Source organism: Pezoporus occidentalis, unplaced genomic scaffold, assembly GCF_034315485.1.
Source record: "Pezoporus occidentalis ecotype Australia unplaced genomic scaffold, CSIRO_AGI_Poc_V1 ctg267, whole genome shotgun sequence".
NCBI classification, from domain to species: Eukaryota; Metazoa; Chordata; class Aves; order Psittaciformes; family Psittacidae; genus Pezoporus; species Pezoporus occidentalis.
The window spans coordinates 167,697-183,538 of record NW_026914578.1 but is presented as its reverse complement, the minus strand read 5'-3'; the positions used below and the strand labels follow the sequence as shown (position 1 = coordinate 183,538).

General features: G+C 42.5%; 3 protein-coding genes across 10 annotated transcripts in view; all 3 read right to left on the bottom strand.

The window, feature by feature from the left end:
• LEPR (leptin receptor) overlaps window positions 1-8,724 on the bottom strand; it is a 63,484-nt gene extending 54,760 nt beyond the window's left edge. The window contains exon 1 of the mRNA XM_062624424.1: window positions 8,593-8,724. The gene's annotated coding sequence lies outside the window, so the exon portion shown is untranslated. The remainder of the gene's footprint in view (window positions 1-8,592) is intronic.
• LEPROT (leptin receptor overlapping transcript) lies at window positions 5,590-9,926 on the bottom strand. Of its 2 annotated transcripts, none has more exons than XM_062624431.1 (4): window positions 9,798-9,926; window positions 9,567-9,642; window positions 8,593-8,779; window positions 5,590-7,437 (listed from the first exon to the last, which is right to left on the bottom strand). In XM_062624431.1, the coding sequence occupies exons 1-4, from the start codon at window positions 9,811-9,813 to the stop codon at window positions 7,321-7,323; spliced, it is 396 nt and encodes a 131-aa protein (XP_062480415.1). In that variant the 5' UTR covers window positions 9,814-9,926; the 3' UTR covers window positions 5,590-7,320. The 2 variants fall into 2 exon arrangements, with proteins under 2 accessions (XP_062480415.1, XP_062480416.1); XM_062624432.1 differs by lacking the exon at window positions 5,590-7,437 and adding an exon at window positions 7,579-8,319.
• Window positions 9,927-11,408: 1,482 nt separating this feature from the next.
• Window positions 11,409-15,842, bottom strand: part of DNAJC6 (DnaJ heat shock protein family (Hsp40) member C6) — a 51,634-nt gene continuing 47,200 nt past the window's right edge. For 3 of the 7 annotated variants that reach the window (XM_062624421.1, XM_062624420.1, XM_062624417.1), the window contains exons 18-19: window positions 14,548-14,724; window positions 13,853-14,416 (exon numbers count right to left, since the gene is read on the bottom strand). In XM_062624421.1, coding sequence (XP_062480405.1) covers window positions 14,288-14,416; window positions 14,548-14,724 — 306 coding nt within the window. In that variant the 3' untranslated portion in view covers window positions 13,853-14,287. Of the gene's footprint in view, window positions 13,666-13,852; window positions 14,417-14,547; window positions 14,725-15,842 lie in introns of those variants that run through there. The other 4 variants (XM_062624416.1, XM_062624418.1, XM_062624422.1 and 1 more) reach the window with 2 other exon arrangements.

Here is a 15,842-nt window from a genome sequence, read left to right as displayed (position 1 = left end):
TGTATCTGAGAGAGTCAGTTCCTACAGAAGAACACCAAGTACTTTTAGCCTCCCTCTGTTACACACACGTCTTAAGTAATTAGGAAGTCAGAGCCATCGATTTACATCCAGAAACAATTAGTATTTTATGACATAGTTCTAAATCACCACTTGCCTGCTCCTCTTCCCATCTCCTTAATACCATCCGTAAGTCAGTGTTTGTCAAGTTGTTTTGAACGTGTGACTTGCTTTTGGCTCGGCTTCTCGTGACACCTGGAGCTGACAATAGCTCAGTCCCATCAGGGCTGGGGAACAAGGACTGCTTGCAATTGCTCACTCTGGGGGTTTAAAATTCACTCTCTTATTCCAGAGAGCCTGGAACTTCCAGCAACTGGGATACAACTGCTGTAAAAGAGGAGAGGGACAAAGAGACACCTGCATCAATCCTTAGGTGTGTGAAGGGACCTGAATAATCTGAATCCAAACTGAGGATATCTGCTGAATCGTGATTAACTTTACACATCACTCACTTCAGAGACTACCAGATAAAGACCATGCACTTTGAAGTTGTTTTCTGAAGATGGATACATTAGAGCATCTCTTTAGCTATTACAAGATTCTTATAAACTAATATATTTTCTGCTGTAGATTTTAATTAAACAGCAAAATCTTTGTTAAGAATGCAATGTGTTTTGAAGGAATGAGTAGAAGAGATAGCATGCTCTGGACTGCTCTTTAAAGTCTATTATTGTGTATTACCCGATGCAAAAGGTTAAGATTTACTTTATGTATGCATCTGAGAAACATCCTGCATCTCTTAATATTTTAAAATTAACCTAAGAGCAGAGTTCTGTTTGAGATTTATTCTGTGGGAAATTGTTTGACCATCACAGAGTTGTATAAAAACACCCTAATGTCTCATAGCATTCATTAGTATTTAGTTCAGAAAATAGACTATCAAAGAAAGATTGGCCACAGTGGGTGACACTGAACCGTGTTACTAGAAGCAAGGACAAGCTGTTAAATCTTATCCTGGAGTGAAATTCCCTCTGTGGGAATAATGGCATATGGATTTCTGTAGCCAGCACCTCCCCTGTATTGTATTTAGCGCAGCCAGAAGAAACACACCGGGACAGGAAGGACAGTCTGTGGCACAGGAGTGGCTCAGGAGCCCGCTCACAGGTTGCCCTCAGACACCACGGTGTCAGCACCTCACCACGTCGGGCCTCTCTCATCTCTTCTCCCCACCCCATCACCCCAACAGCAAATTGCCACCAGCTTCCAAAGGAGCACTTGATCAGTAGCCAGCAAGTTACAGCTGTTGCAGCCTTTGTTGCTGTCTCACATGAAGGCTTTTTTTAAGGACGGAAGACTGGTAACAAAGCTCCTATTATATTGTGAGACACTAGTCTTAGGCAGGAATTACATGAGTAACAAAACCACAAGCCCAGATCGGTCACAACAAAGGGTAAGCAAAACATACAAATGTCACAATCAATCCTCTTATTCCAAGCATATGCCTTGTAAAGCACAAGAAATACGGTTTAACTTCCCCCCAAATCCTCAAGCAAACAAAAACATCCAAGCAGCTTCTCTCATTAATATTGACCAAGAAAATGAAAGCACCTTCACCAGGATACTGCCAAATGAAGCTCAAAGCAGGTGACAAACCCAGAATTCACAGCCTCAGCTGACCTATTAGGAGACATCAACATCCCTTTTTGCCTCGAGCTCTGTTTGAGCCTCAGCACTGTATTGTCCACTTAAGGGTTTCAAATACATTATATACAGCTTGAGCCTCAATACGATTTGGGGGGGGGTTTGTGTGTGTGGTTTGGGTTTTTAAACCTCACAAAACAAGCAGTTAATTTTATCAGGCTCCCCAGGAAAACATGCAGTGCAAAACACAGCATAACACAGGCAGCTCCCACCAGCCCAGCCCTCAGCAAGCAAACCACTAACAATGAATATATCAGGGTTCCAGAGCACAGCACCTGGGAGGGCCACTGTAACTACATGTATCATATTCTTTACTTTAATAGACAGCAATGCTATAAGCATGTTCCACAGGAAGAAGTCTTTCCTATATGCAAAGACTCTAACGCGAGACTCTATTATGTGTAATTTTGCATAATTATGTTCATTACCCAAATTACTCCATTAAATGAAGCCATAGGTTTGGTCTCGGTTTGAAAACAACCCTCCTCCTATCTCCTAGAGAACTTTCTGGGGGAAAAAGGACATGTTTTTATAGTCCCCATCCCCTCCCCAGCAGCAGCTGCTTCATAGATAGCCGTAAGGATCTCCAAGTATTGAGGGTCAGCAGAAAGACAACCATCTGCCCATGCAGACAAGGCCTGATCACCCTCATGGATGAGGAAGCCGGGAACAATAAACCAGTCCTTTTAAAATGAGCCACTAGAAAGCAAGAGAACCCAGAATATTTGTTAAAATTCAGAAGTAGTCTAAGGAAGTAGTAATTCCAGAAGAAAGAAGTGAAATACTCAATTAATAAAAGAAAGAAGTGAAAAATTCAACGAGAAACTGAACATGAGCTGGCTGATCCAAGTTTAGATTGGATCTAAGGAAGAAGTTCTTTCCTGTGAGGGTGGTGAGGCACTGGAATGGGTTGCCCAGGGAAGCTGTGAATGCTCCATCCCTGGCGGTGTTCAAGGCCAGGTTGGACAGAGCCTTGGGTGACCTGGTTTAGTGTGAGGTGTCCCTGCCCATGGCAGCGGGTTGGAACTGGATGATCTTAAGGTCCTTTCCAACCCAAACCATTCTATGATTCTATGACAAGTATCTCCAGCTGAAGTGCTACTCATAGGGTATAAACTACTATAACCAATTTTTGATGATAACCCAGACATGCAGCTCAAATAAAACTCAATATAAAGAAGCAAAACAAGACAAATACGGGAACAGGCTTTTGGAGAACATATTTCTTTAAAAGTGTTCATCTGATCTTTAAAATTTAATCCCAATCCCTCAGTCAGTGATCAGCCCTTGTCTGCATACTGGTCATGTATTTGCAGGGGCCACTTAAACAAATCAATTTGCCATTAGTACCTGGGGTGCATCCAGCTTAATGAAACAGTCTTTTCATCCATTATCCTAGATCAGAAACAATCCCTGCAGAGCAAGTGATGTGGTATCTTTAAAGTCCTGCTGTGTTAACAATTGAGATCAGGGTTAGAGAGATCATTTTAAAGCTTTACATCGTTTTTGGTTTAACAATAAGAAAATCTGCATATGGGTGACTAGGATGACTTTGCTTAACTCCCAGGTATTAATGAGCTTACACTCATTTTAAGGGATTAAAGTCTGTTTCAAGGCTTTAGAATGTTACCCAAGGTCCTAACTCTTTAGGAATGTCACCAGCTTTCTAAAAGGACTGAAGAGACTCCAAAACCAGTGCAAGATTCTGTCTCGTATCCACTGATCCTGACCCCTTATGTGTATTTTATTTCTTCCCTCCGGTTAAGTATATGTTGACAGGGAACAGCTCTGCTAACTACAAAAATAAGCAGCTACAAGAACAAGGGTGAGAAGCACAAGAAGTTTTACTATACAGACACTGCTAGCAAATCCAGAACCAGATTAAGTAAGGGAGGCTCAGGAACCAAGCCTAGAGCCTGATGTTACTCTATGTGCAAAGCACGAGTTGGGCTGGCAGTACAGAACAGCAACCCCAAGCGTTCATTTTGCAAAGCCCACAGCTAACTGATCCAAAACACAAATATACTCACCTTCTCCAAAGCCTAGTTGCTCAAATCACTGCCGTCAACAGAGAGGATTGGGTATTCAGAACACAAACACTACAGCCACCTTGTGCTTTCACAGTTATTAAACTAACTGAGCAGGCTTCCTTTTCCCAAGCACTGGTTAGATCAGCATCACCCAGTTCAATATATTCACCAACCTAGCTACAGGAGTACTTACCTAGAAAAGAAATAGAGCTGTGATACCTGTTGCATCCCTGCCCAGTCACTTGAAGCAAGGAGAGTGGAAGAGGTCAAGTACTATTTCACATACCATTTTCTTTTGAACACCTTAAAGCTCACAGATTTACCACGTCCATAAGAGGTAAGTGTTATACTTTATCAGCATAGTTGGATACAGCCTCTGCAATACATTCTAATGCATGCCATAACAGTAATTCCATCTCTTGCAATTACACCACGGCTCCCAGAAATCTGTTCATCATGCCATTATGAAAGCACCACTGGATGTTTTCTCTTTCCTCCCATGCAAGATTCTGTTGTTACCCCTTGAAAGTAAAGACAGACACACACATAAGCATCAGATGTTTATTAGACAACTCAAAAAGTCAGTTTTATTAGACAACCAAAAAAGAAAAGTACAATATGTTTTAATTTCCATGTTTTAATGCTTCATCTGGAGGACCTGGCGATCACAGGAAATAAAACCCCTGTTTACAAAAGTTACAAAAGCTGCACTGCATTCTGAATTACAGAAAACATGGTTAGTCCACAAGGAAGCTTTATAAAATGCAGTCACAGAACTTCAGCTGACTATGAAACACAGTGATATTGCCATGTATATGCGCTCACAAAATCAGCATAGGAGGGAAATTAAGGCACTTTGGATACATAGTATTCACTTCCATAGAGGAAAACAATTTCAGAGAAACCACAGTAAATAGCTACTGGTGGATAGTGACAGTCCATGCCCAGTATTGGCCATCAAAGCACCAGGTTCATGTGAATGAGTGAAGCTCTTGATAAAAAAAAAAGTACTGACAAGTTCTTTCACCCTATTTGGTACTGAAGACTCACTGAAGCAGATTTACTTTTCAAGAGGTCAAGGAAGGTTTCCATGGTTTAAACACTGTGAAACTCAATTCTGAAAGCGCATCTTGAAATGAGAGTCCATGGTGAAAACTGCAGGAAGTTCACATTAGGGATTAGTGCACGAGCTGCTTCAAAAGACCACATAAAGCGAAGCATTGACTTCCTCCACTCAACACCAACCGCAGGAATACCACAGGAAATACAGCACAATGGAACCATTTGTCCAAGAAACAACCTCAACGCTGCACTTCCTAGTCCTCCTTCTCATTTTAGATTGTCACATGCTTACGGCCTGCACCTCCATCTGCACAAGCACACTAACAGATCCACAAGAGATTCTACAAAGAATGGTTCCATAATTTCATCAGTAATCTAGTAGTTTTGGAGACTTCTATTGCAGCCTTTGGTACATAAATTCTAAGGAGTAAAAATACTCAAGAACCCTGCAAGCACATGAGTATTTTAACAGGAGATAAAGAGGACTGTTAGCAATGACATTAGGCATTTACAGGATCAGGCACTGATATTGTGTGTTATTGTTGCTGGTTTACTTCAGTAATTTGAATGAAAAAATGCCATTTATAGGGGAAATAAAAGCACCTTCTTCAAAAGCCAAAGCAGGAGAAGCCATGTTTACTCCAAACAACTCAGCTCATAGTCAGAACAATTTCCACAACAGTACTTTACAAATTAGTAGTGTCCAAGATATTTCATCTAAAGTCAGGAAGAAGACACTTGCTTATGCACAGCATCTTTACAAGTATATTCCTATTATGTATTTGATGAAGCATTAACATCCAGAAAAGAACATTTCCTTTCATGTTAAGTCTTCTTTACAAGAATGACAGCTTAGGCACACTTCAGTATAAAACAGAGCTACTCAGCATTCCTCAGCACTGTTCACCATACACACATCTGAAGTTTAAACGTAAAACATGTAATTACCCTTCCTGAAACCCAATACTCCATTCCTACTTCAGTGATGTTACATTACTTGGCCCACAGCACAATTTCTGTACCCAGCAGCAGAGTGCTCATGTAACATTAAGTCTTGGATCTTTGCTCTGCACAGCAACCCACAGAGCCCCATTTTGCAGTACATGAGTATTGGGAGAGTTTGGAGAGCAGCAGCAATAGTTGCACACGACTTAGGAGGCAAAAAGCATTGCACTGATGAAGCTGCCACATCCTGCAGTGGGGATTCTATGACCTCCTCACACGGTGTCTCTCACAGCTACACAGGGTGACAGCAGTCAGCTGTGAACTGACTCACACAACTATAAAACACTCATTGCAAACTTCTAGCCTAAAGAACTTGCAAATGTAAACCATACCCTAGGCAGGAGCTCAGCTTCTTACTTCACACAGCAGAAACCTCTTTATGTCTATTTTAATATGAAAGGATAAACTAAGGCATCTCTTCCTTTACCCCTCTGCAGATTACTGAAAGGTCTTCTCAAGTGAGGGTTGTATCAGAACGCATTTTTACCCAAGGACATGCCTCCACACTTTGCAGGATTCAGCAAGTCAAACCAGTAGGAAAGTTTACTTTTAGAAGTGTGATTATGTGAAGGATAATGCTATTTTAAAAATATAGTATTTTAATGGAACAATCTTCTGTTACAGCCAAAAAAATAGCAGTTGAATAAGTACGTTTTGAAAGCAATGAGAACAGAAGAGATAAGAAGTCCTACCCAAGGAACACTCACTTTGCAATTCAGGCATTTCACACATAAGAATACAGAGTTCAGTATTACACTGTTTGTAAGTGTCCTGTGCATAGCTTCTTCTTTTGTGAACCTTTCTAAGAGAAAATAATGTCAGCTCAAAGCATTAGATTATATTATTCCCAAAGTATAACCACAGGTGTTAAGTCTGAATATCCTTGGGAGGGAGAATTTCAAATGAACACCGTATGTGGAAGGAAGGATGTTTAAGCAGGGTTAGTTTCTTTTTCTTTCATTAGGTAGTAAAAGAGCTGAAAAACCTACATTTGGTTTGATGTTATCAAGAAAAACACAAAAATGATGAGTATGGAAATGAAAAGCAAGTCTTTGTTCACCCCTAATCAAAGCAGAAAGGTGATCAACTTGAAGAATACCAAGTAGGATCATCTTTATCTTGGCCTACTTTGATTATACGGTTAAAACCCAACAGGCATGCTTGACCAGTATCACGTGTCAACGGTACTACTATGATTAAAACAAAAGTTAATGCACATATACTGAAAAAATGAGTAAAAAGGCTTTATGTTATGTAAACTTTAAGATTAGGAACAGGTCTGCAACAGTGGTTCCAGCTTTTACTGACTACATCAGGACAGATGTCACAAGGGCTTTTTCCCTTTGGCTGAAAAGCACTTTAAAAAAGCATGTTATGATGTGGTAATGTAAAGCTACATGTATATGCACATACATCTGCCTCAGTGTGCACACACACGGCTGTTATAACATATACACATATACACACACAGAGGATACATATGGTGATACATGCTGTGAAATATTACCAGCACCAGAGCGATGTCCTACCACTGCTCCCAGCTAAAGTCATCTCCTCTACCAAACACAAGGAAAAAGCCTAAAATAGTAAGGAAAATGACTGCATTGCCAGCCAGCACCAGACCACAGGCTCCCCATTTGATCTGAAATGCAAGGAAATGAAACAATCAAAGCAGTTCTTTCAGGTTCAGGCCAGTTCTTTAGATGCATTAGATAAACTAAATTAAATACTACAGAAAGGTGCTAAAAGCATAAAGAAAAAAAAAGAGACAAGAAATAATCCAATTTATGTGATGAATTATTCAATTAGCAACCACTCATATTCCTACATACATGTACTCATATAACATTTCAAGAGACTGCTAATGCTGGTTTACAACAAAATAATTACTTTGCCATACAAATCACTAAAACATCCCTTAATGATAGATATTTTTGGTGAAATCACTGCTCTCCTTTAACTGCTATGCAACGAAATAAAAGCTCGCCTTTGAAATGCCAGTAACAACCACGGAAAACAGAATGGGGGCTTCAAAGTAGCTTGTTTTATCAAGCTGCTCAACTAAACGTACTCAAATAAGCGACGTTTGTGCTTAAAAGACAGAGCTATGAATGAGAGTTCCCTCTCGTGGTCACTTCTGGTTCTGCTTACTGTCAGGTCCACAACTTAAACCCCAAAGCATCAGGGAAATCGCGCATTACCAATAAATTAAAACTAAGCACACAGGTTTTAAGCAAAACTGAAAGACTGAAGGGAGAAAAACAATGCAACACACAAACATGTCTGGGTAGTCTGGGCGACAGGACAAGGCAAAGAGAGTCCTTCGTGTTGCAAACAAACATGACATAAACCTCACCGCTGAAGGGCAGCTCAAAAAGCAAAGAGAAATGAAGTTAGCAGAATGTCCTCACACTTTGAGGGGGCAAAGCATGAGCTTGGGGAACGCTCTGAAAACCAGAAGGGCAGCTCTAGAAGTTTGGCCTTTTAACTGCTAATGCACTCCAGTCACCAAGTTTTCAGCATCCTAAATGGAGAAAGTAAGATACATTCTGAGATCAAAATAAGGAAGGTGGTGCAGGAAGCGGTGCGAAAGTTGATGAGACAAAGAGGCACAAGATGTAGGAGGAGACAGTATCTTGTGTTAGGCCAAAACAAAACTGGAAAACACCCAGCTACACTTTCTAGTCATGCATGACAATAATGAAATTAAAGACAGGATTTACAGCAGCAAGACTGCACTTAAAGATGATACTCAGTAACTGGTGTCTTTCAATAGGAATCAGCAAGCAGGACTTACCGCTTCAACCCGTGCCAGGATTATAGGGAATCCAAAGGCAGAAACAACAATTCCAGTTGTGAAGAAATACGCCAGTTCCCTGCAGGCACTGCTGGCTGCATCACTGTCATCACTGACTCTTTTTGCAATGAAGTGGGGAATGGGGCAGATGAAGTAAAATATTAAGACAAACAGAGGCCAGTATACACTGGGGAGGGGGAGAAAGGAAACATATAATCAGTTTAGATGGATGCTTCAATAAAAAGTATCTCCTGCATAGAACAAAGTAACTGCAATAACTGTGATTGTACTTCCTGGTTTGCAAAGTGGATTTAATCACATGCTTTCACCCAAACAGGCAATCATATTCCTTGTACATTTGTACTTGGATCATTTTCCTTGTACACACACTCGTATGACTTCACATAGAGCAGGAACCACTCTCACAAGGCCAAGCGTTAGTTTATTTTATATCTGCATCCCGCTGCTGATTCAACTCGCACCACAGCCACACAAAACCAACAGTCACCGCACAGGAACAGGAAACGCACCCAAGCGGGATGGGAACCAACAGCTTTCCCAAATTAGAGGGATCCCGGAGGATAAACAAGCCGGCTGTGAAGGCGCAGCCTCGCACTCCCCCTTCTGTGCTTCAAGTGTGCGAGACATCCCAACTGGAGTCTTGTGGGAGGAGGGCTCTTCACAGAAACAGGGAAGTAAGGGAAAGCACTGTGCGAGGTTAAATGTCACTGTTTAGCAAGATGGCACCGCTTTTCCTGAGAAAACACAGGGCTGTTCACACTGACTGTTTAAAGGAAGCGCAAGTACTGGCTAAGGAGGAGGTACTCAACCACAACAAGCTGCCATGTGTCAAGAGCCAGGAAGCAGGCGGCTGCTGTTAGCTACCCACAGCCAAGCAGCTCCGTTAAAGGAGATCAACACCTCCATTAACACACACGAAGGGGAAGCTCTGGGCACGAAGCCGCCCCGCTCACCCGTAGTACTCCAAGGCGCATCCCAGCATCAGGAACGTCAGCCCGATGGCTCCGCTGAAGGACAGCGCCACGAGAGCTGCAACGGCACAAGGCAGGCGGTGAGGCGGGAGCTGCCCCACCGCTTACCGGTGACCTCCCTCCCTCCATCCCCGCTGAGGCGGTGCCCGGGGGACGGAAGCGGCTCCGCTCCCTCAGAGAAGGCCCAGCCCGTGGGGCGGCGGCGCTCGGTACCTTTGATACCCGCCATGGCCGCGGCTCCCAGCGACGCCGAGCTGAGGTGGCGGCGGGCGACTTCCGCCTACCGAGCCTCTTACCCCGCCTCCTCGCGAGTCACGTGAAAGGCCGCCTTAAAGGGGCAGTGCCAAGATGGGGCGGGTCCGCGCTGTCCCACTCTCGCCCGGGGGCGGTGCCCACTTTAAGGCGCAGGCGCTGAGGGGAAGCGGCCGCGTCGAGGCACTCGTTGCCATGGTAACTCCGGACGGGCCGCAGCGCACATAGGCCCAAACGCACATATATAGTGCATAAACACACGTATAAATGTGTGCACGGGCAGGATTTAAGTACATAAATACAGTTTCAATGACTCCCAGTACGTCAGTCACTGCCATTTTACAGGCTACTGATGAAGAGCCCCCAAACCGGCCAGAGGCTCCCCTCGTGTAGTGCCTTCTCAGTACCTGCATCATCCCCCTCCCGCGAGCCCGCACCAAGAAGGGCACATCGTTTTTATCGTATTTATTAAGCCCTAAATGCTTGAGATCCCGGTTTTGACCCAAACCCAGCCCTTTCGAGGTAGGTTTGGTACAGCCCTTTCCATACACCTTCACAGGGAGGTTTTCTTTAGGTACCTCCCACCTCTGCCTCTCAGCCTTCTGTCTCATTGTGCATCTGCTCTGATACAGATGGGGTTTTCCTTAGTTTCGTTATTAATCTCCAATTCAAGGTTGGAGGGGGCTTGGAGCAAGCTGTTCTATGGAAGGTATCCCTGCCCGTGGAGCTGGATGAGCTTTAGGGTCCCTTCAACCCAAACCTGCCTGGGATTATATGGTAATTCAGAGCCGACAAGGCTGCCTAATTAAAAGAGCAACTTAAGTAGCTAAATGCTTCAACCGAACGTTGTATTAACTGGAATGCCAACCTATGGCACTTTAAAGATGCAATACTGACACCAGCTGACACACCGCAGCTGTGGTATGGGAAATGTAGGATTTTATGTTGTTTGTGAGCTTCTTTTGAGAGAGAATATGATGTAGAGCCCCTTTTACTGTATCTTCCCCCATAGTGTAAGGAGCAGAACAGATCCTCTGGCTATGATCGACAAGACTTTACATCTCGGTACAGCTGCCTGTACCTGCAATCACTATATAAATCACACCTGAATTAACTAGTCTTTAACATCAGAACATGGAAGGTACCATGTTCTGTTTCAGCTGAATTGAAGGGGTTGTCACTTAGGCACGAAACGCTGCACCTTTTTCCATGCAAATTCCCTCTGAGTGAAGCCCTTACTGCTTTTACAAACTATTGCAGTAATGGGAATGGCTTCTTCACCTACTTTGTTTTCTCCCAAGGAAATAAAATCTTCAGGAAAACCCATATTTGGCTCTAAAGCAAGTAATTTCTGGCTAGCTTATGTGTTCCACACAGGTCGCACCCAACTCTGCACTACAGCGACAGGTAGAGTTGTTGTTATGAGATGCTGTAAAGAGGTTGCCATTTACCATCCGTTCATTTGCTGTTGTTTAACCCACATGTACAGAAGCATTGCTCTGAACTGCATTTAAAGCAAGAAGGTAGAGGGTTCCCCCCCCCCCCCCCCCGCAAGCACAAAACATACCTGAATATGTTAATTTGAGCTCTTTAATGTATATACAAATGTTTTAGACCAGTCACAATTGCATTGAGTATATACTGTATTTACAAAAATTACAATAATTTAGTCAAACAGTAAACCTGAACATTGATAACCTCTGTCACTACCAGATATGACAAGAATTTTTATCGTTAGTTAACTATTTTGATATACGTACATCCTAATACTTTCATGCATCCATAAAAACATTAGGGATGGAAGTAATCAAAGCTGAAGTGGGGTAGGGTTTCTTTTGGTAGATAAAGTTTAATGATGGACTTGTGTTTTGTGAACGTGTGAGTATCCAGAGTCCTGTGCCATGACCAACTCGATACAAAGCTACTGTAGTTTTCATCATTAAAAAAGGACGTTATAGTAATGAGATCCTTTTTATTATATAGGCATAGGTCACAATATCTACAAATGTGAATGAGAAACAATAAACCAACAAATCACAGGAACATGATTCACATTCCAGTTATCTCTTTAAATAAGACAAGCACATACTGGATCAAAACATTAATAAATAACATCCAGTTTGTTACTATTATCTTAAGGTCTTTTATATAAAAGGACACCTATGTGTTGGTTTCACATTTTCAGTTAATGGTAGTAAATAATGGACCAGTACAACAAAAGGATGGAGTTTTATACAGAAAGCAATGTACTTGGACACACTCTTTGCAGTAAGTTTTGCCACTTGAAAACAGAAGTGCAACAACAAGTGGATTGTCTTTAAAAACCACCAGCTTTAACGACTCGCATCAGATGGCAACCTGGTCCTTAAGCAGTAAATACAGATTATTTCCTGCCCATCTTCTGAATATACCTGCCCTCTCAAAGCTCAAATACAGATACAACGTGTTGGTAAATAAACTGCTAGCTTTAGCTATTCTACAAAAGGGGAATGCCAAAATTTGGGGTGAAGAGTGTAACTTTCTGTTTAGCTAGGAAAGATGCTTCAGCTTTAGCATCAGAGATATTTTCTTGTGATATTATTGCTTTGGTCCAATATAAACTTTTAAGAGAATCAATTTGCACTGTATTTACCTCAAAAATCAGATCTGGTCCACAGGTATCTACAGGACAGCTTGTACACCATGATCTGAAAAGTGAAGTTAACAACAGACTGCATCCTTGCCAAGAGCCTTGGCCAAGTGCTCTGGAGCTGATAAAGGCATAGAGGTGATACAAGTGGGCTGGAAAAAGCCTTCTGAATCCTCAGGAGGGGAAGGAAGTGTGACCTATAGGCTGGGAAGTTCCTAGAACTGTGCAGCAGAGTTTTAGTTTAGTATTTCTTTTGTTTGATGGTTTCAAGCTACTGATGAGAACTTCCTGGGAAATGCAGTACATACTTATTCCTCACTTTTACAGTGAGGATTGTGATTCAACCTTCCCCTGTCAGAGGATTCGCCCCCTAAACCTGCTGTCTGACAAATGAACAAGGTACTGTTTAACATCAGCTACTTGCTGTTTAACAGCCACTTGCTCCATAATGCTGAGGAATCTCTTCCACACATTTCACTGCTGGTTTGCGAGGTGAAGTACAACAGTAACGTAAAGCAGCATTCAGGGGGCACTGATCTAACCCAGGATTCAGCTTTGTCTGTACTCAGGCATACAACACTATATGGATAATTAAGCAGCAAATGGTGACAGTCAGAAGTGTGCCTAAACCACATCTGTACACTTACATTTGATAAAGTTGGATCCAAACCTAGGATGGAAGTACACTGAAGTTTAGGCTTCACCACCAGTTGTTGAACTTAACTGCAGTGTTGCCTTATCACAAAGAAAAAAGTAGGAAATTCAGCAGCTACACTGTGCTGGAGACAGAACAATTCTGCCTTACCTCAGAATGTGTTCTGTCTCCCATCACTTGAATCCAAAGGAAAATAGAAAAAGTTACAAGAAACTGTAACCCCGTGGCTCTCCTAGGGCAAGCCAGGTGGCTAGAGTTCCTCTGAGCTCAGGATTCTTGGTACAAGTATAAGGAAACCTTCCTCTTGTTCTTCACGGTAAGTATTAGGCTCTTAATGCTCTGAAACTTCCAAATTTCCAGCCAGAGTTTGGTTGATCTGCGACATTTGTGACAAGAGACTATATAAGCACTAGCACAGGTCTGTGTGGAGACTGAGAAAGTACCTAATACAAGGGTTTTTGTCCTTGGTTTTCAAATTCTGACCAGGCATCATTTAGCTCCATAAATATCATCTTTGCATATTGTTCATATGGCTGCCCAGTAGCCTGGAATGAAAGCAGAAAGAGGGATATCACATCTACCAAATCAGACTACAGAAGGTTGACATTTGAGCAGCGAGATTCTCAAGCAGTCATCATTTACTTCCCACAAATGGTTTTCACTTTGATAACAATAAGCTACCATTGAGGGCTGCTTGTTCTCCTTAAGAATTTCTTGGCTCTTCAGCTCCTCGGAGTTGACAACCCTCAAGCGTGATAAAACACTGCACTCCTGAGGCAAAACAGTTCAACCTGGGCTCTGCAGGAGGCATTTTACCTGCACTGAAGGCAAAAAGCTGCAACCTGACACCGTTCCTTGATAAAAGCAGTGTTCCTGCAAGCCTCTGGGCAGCCCACATCCTTTTAAGCCTTGCCCACTCTCCTCAAACCCTCAGAACCTCCAGTTCCTCAAAGGTGGAAGCCTCATCATCACCACAGGGTTTCCCAGGTGGCATCATTGCCATCTGGTTGGCAAGTGTAAGCAGCAAGGCCACCAGCCATGGGCTGGGGAATCAGATAACCCAATTCTTCCATTTTAGACATTTGATTTTAAGACCTCTGTCCTTTCATACGACTTTATCACACCCTCATTTCCTTTATCAAGTGCCATATTATGGACTATTGCTCATCAGTAGTATGGCTTGTAGTCAAAGTGAGGGCGACAAAAGCTGACGATCTGAATCTCTGTTGCTTGGAGCAGCATGTGCCAAGCACAGTCTCGGGGCTGGAAGTGGTTATGGTCCTCACCTGTTAGAAACTGGCAAAAAACTTGAACTACTACTTTCTACAAAGCTGTTTGCACAGATGAATTAAGCAGTCACATTAAACTCTCTGTAATTGAGACAACAATGACAATATCTGATCAATGCAGGAGCAGGAAAACCTTACCTTGTCAGGATGAACGACAAGCACTGCCCGCCGGTAGACCTTCTTCACTTGCTCCGGCGTGACCAGGTCTGCCATACTAACAGGTTTCCACTTGGTTTCTCCTGCCCATAAGACTGTATGCATTGTGGACAGCAGAGCTCTTATATTTCTCTCCTTCCCTTCAATCCATTCCAAGATCTGGAGAGAAGAATGTGATTCTTAATTTACGCCTTAGACTTTTGAGTTGGACAAAAGTTTCTTCATTTGAATAGCAATGACTCCAAGGGGCATCTTAGGTTTCTTTCCAAGCTTTAGAAAACCTTTGGAAGATACCTGTCAGTCTCTACTTTGCCATTATTTTTTATATCACTGCTTGAAAGTTAAGACATACCTTAAGCAACATCCCTGCTAAAAATATCAAGTTTGCAACCCTTAGGAACAGTCATAAGGTGGAATAGTCAAAAGATAAATGAAATGTTTAACTGTGTGGATCTTCAGCAAGCTTGATTGCACACCTACAGTAAGCTCAACTCGAACTCTGGATGTGTATCTCTTCAGTTAAGTTCTTCTAAAGATTCACGTTAAGACTGGCTTCAATACAAAACCTTTCCAGCTCTAAGTCAGAAGCTTCAAGTCTCTTCACATGCCTGTCAGCTACCTGCAATCCAGCAGTCCAATAAAGCAATAGGTAATCACTTTCCTACATGATGTAGTCCCTCTTAGCTAATGGCTGCAGAAGGAGAGGGGGAGAGGGAAGTTAATGTGATAACCAAAGAGTGAATATATTTAACAGCTCCAGGCTGAACTGAAGCGATTCTATGAAATAAAAGGCATCAGAGCAAAGGGAATTATATAGGGAAGGGAGAATCAGCTGGGTGCTTCAGTGATTCAGCAGCTTGCTGGGGGGGGAAATGCTGCACACATTAAGCAGCACCACATGAATTGCTGAAGTTGTACTGCCCACTCGATGGCCTGACAGCTGCCCACTTGGTTACAAGAGGCTGACGTCCATGTTCAGCATGGATGCTGGCCCACCCTTTCTAAAGGTTAAAACCTTTCCACAAGGTTAAAAACTAAAACATTCATTCATTCTGTTCTATAGAAGTTCACTTGGGCTTTTCCTCTCCGGTCTGTATCCTTCTGTAATTATAATTCCTGGTTTCAGACTTCAAACATCGAGCAGGACAGAATGAATTTCCTTCCCTTCATAACAGATCTGTAGCTTGGCAATTCATTGAGGAGAGATGAGAGAATTCCAAAGCAGGCAAGATTAATGAGATGGAGGATTAGTTCAATTAGCTGTGCCTGCTAATCAG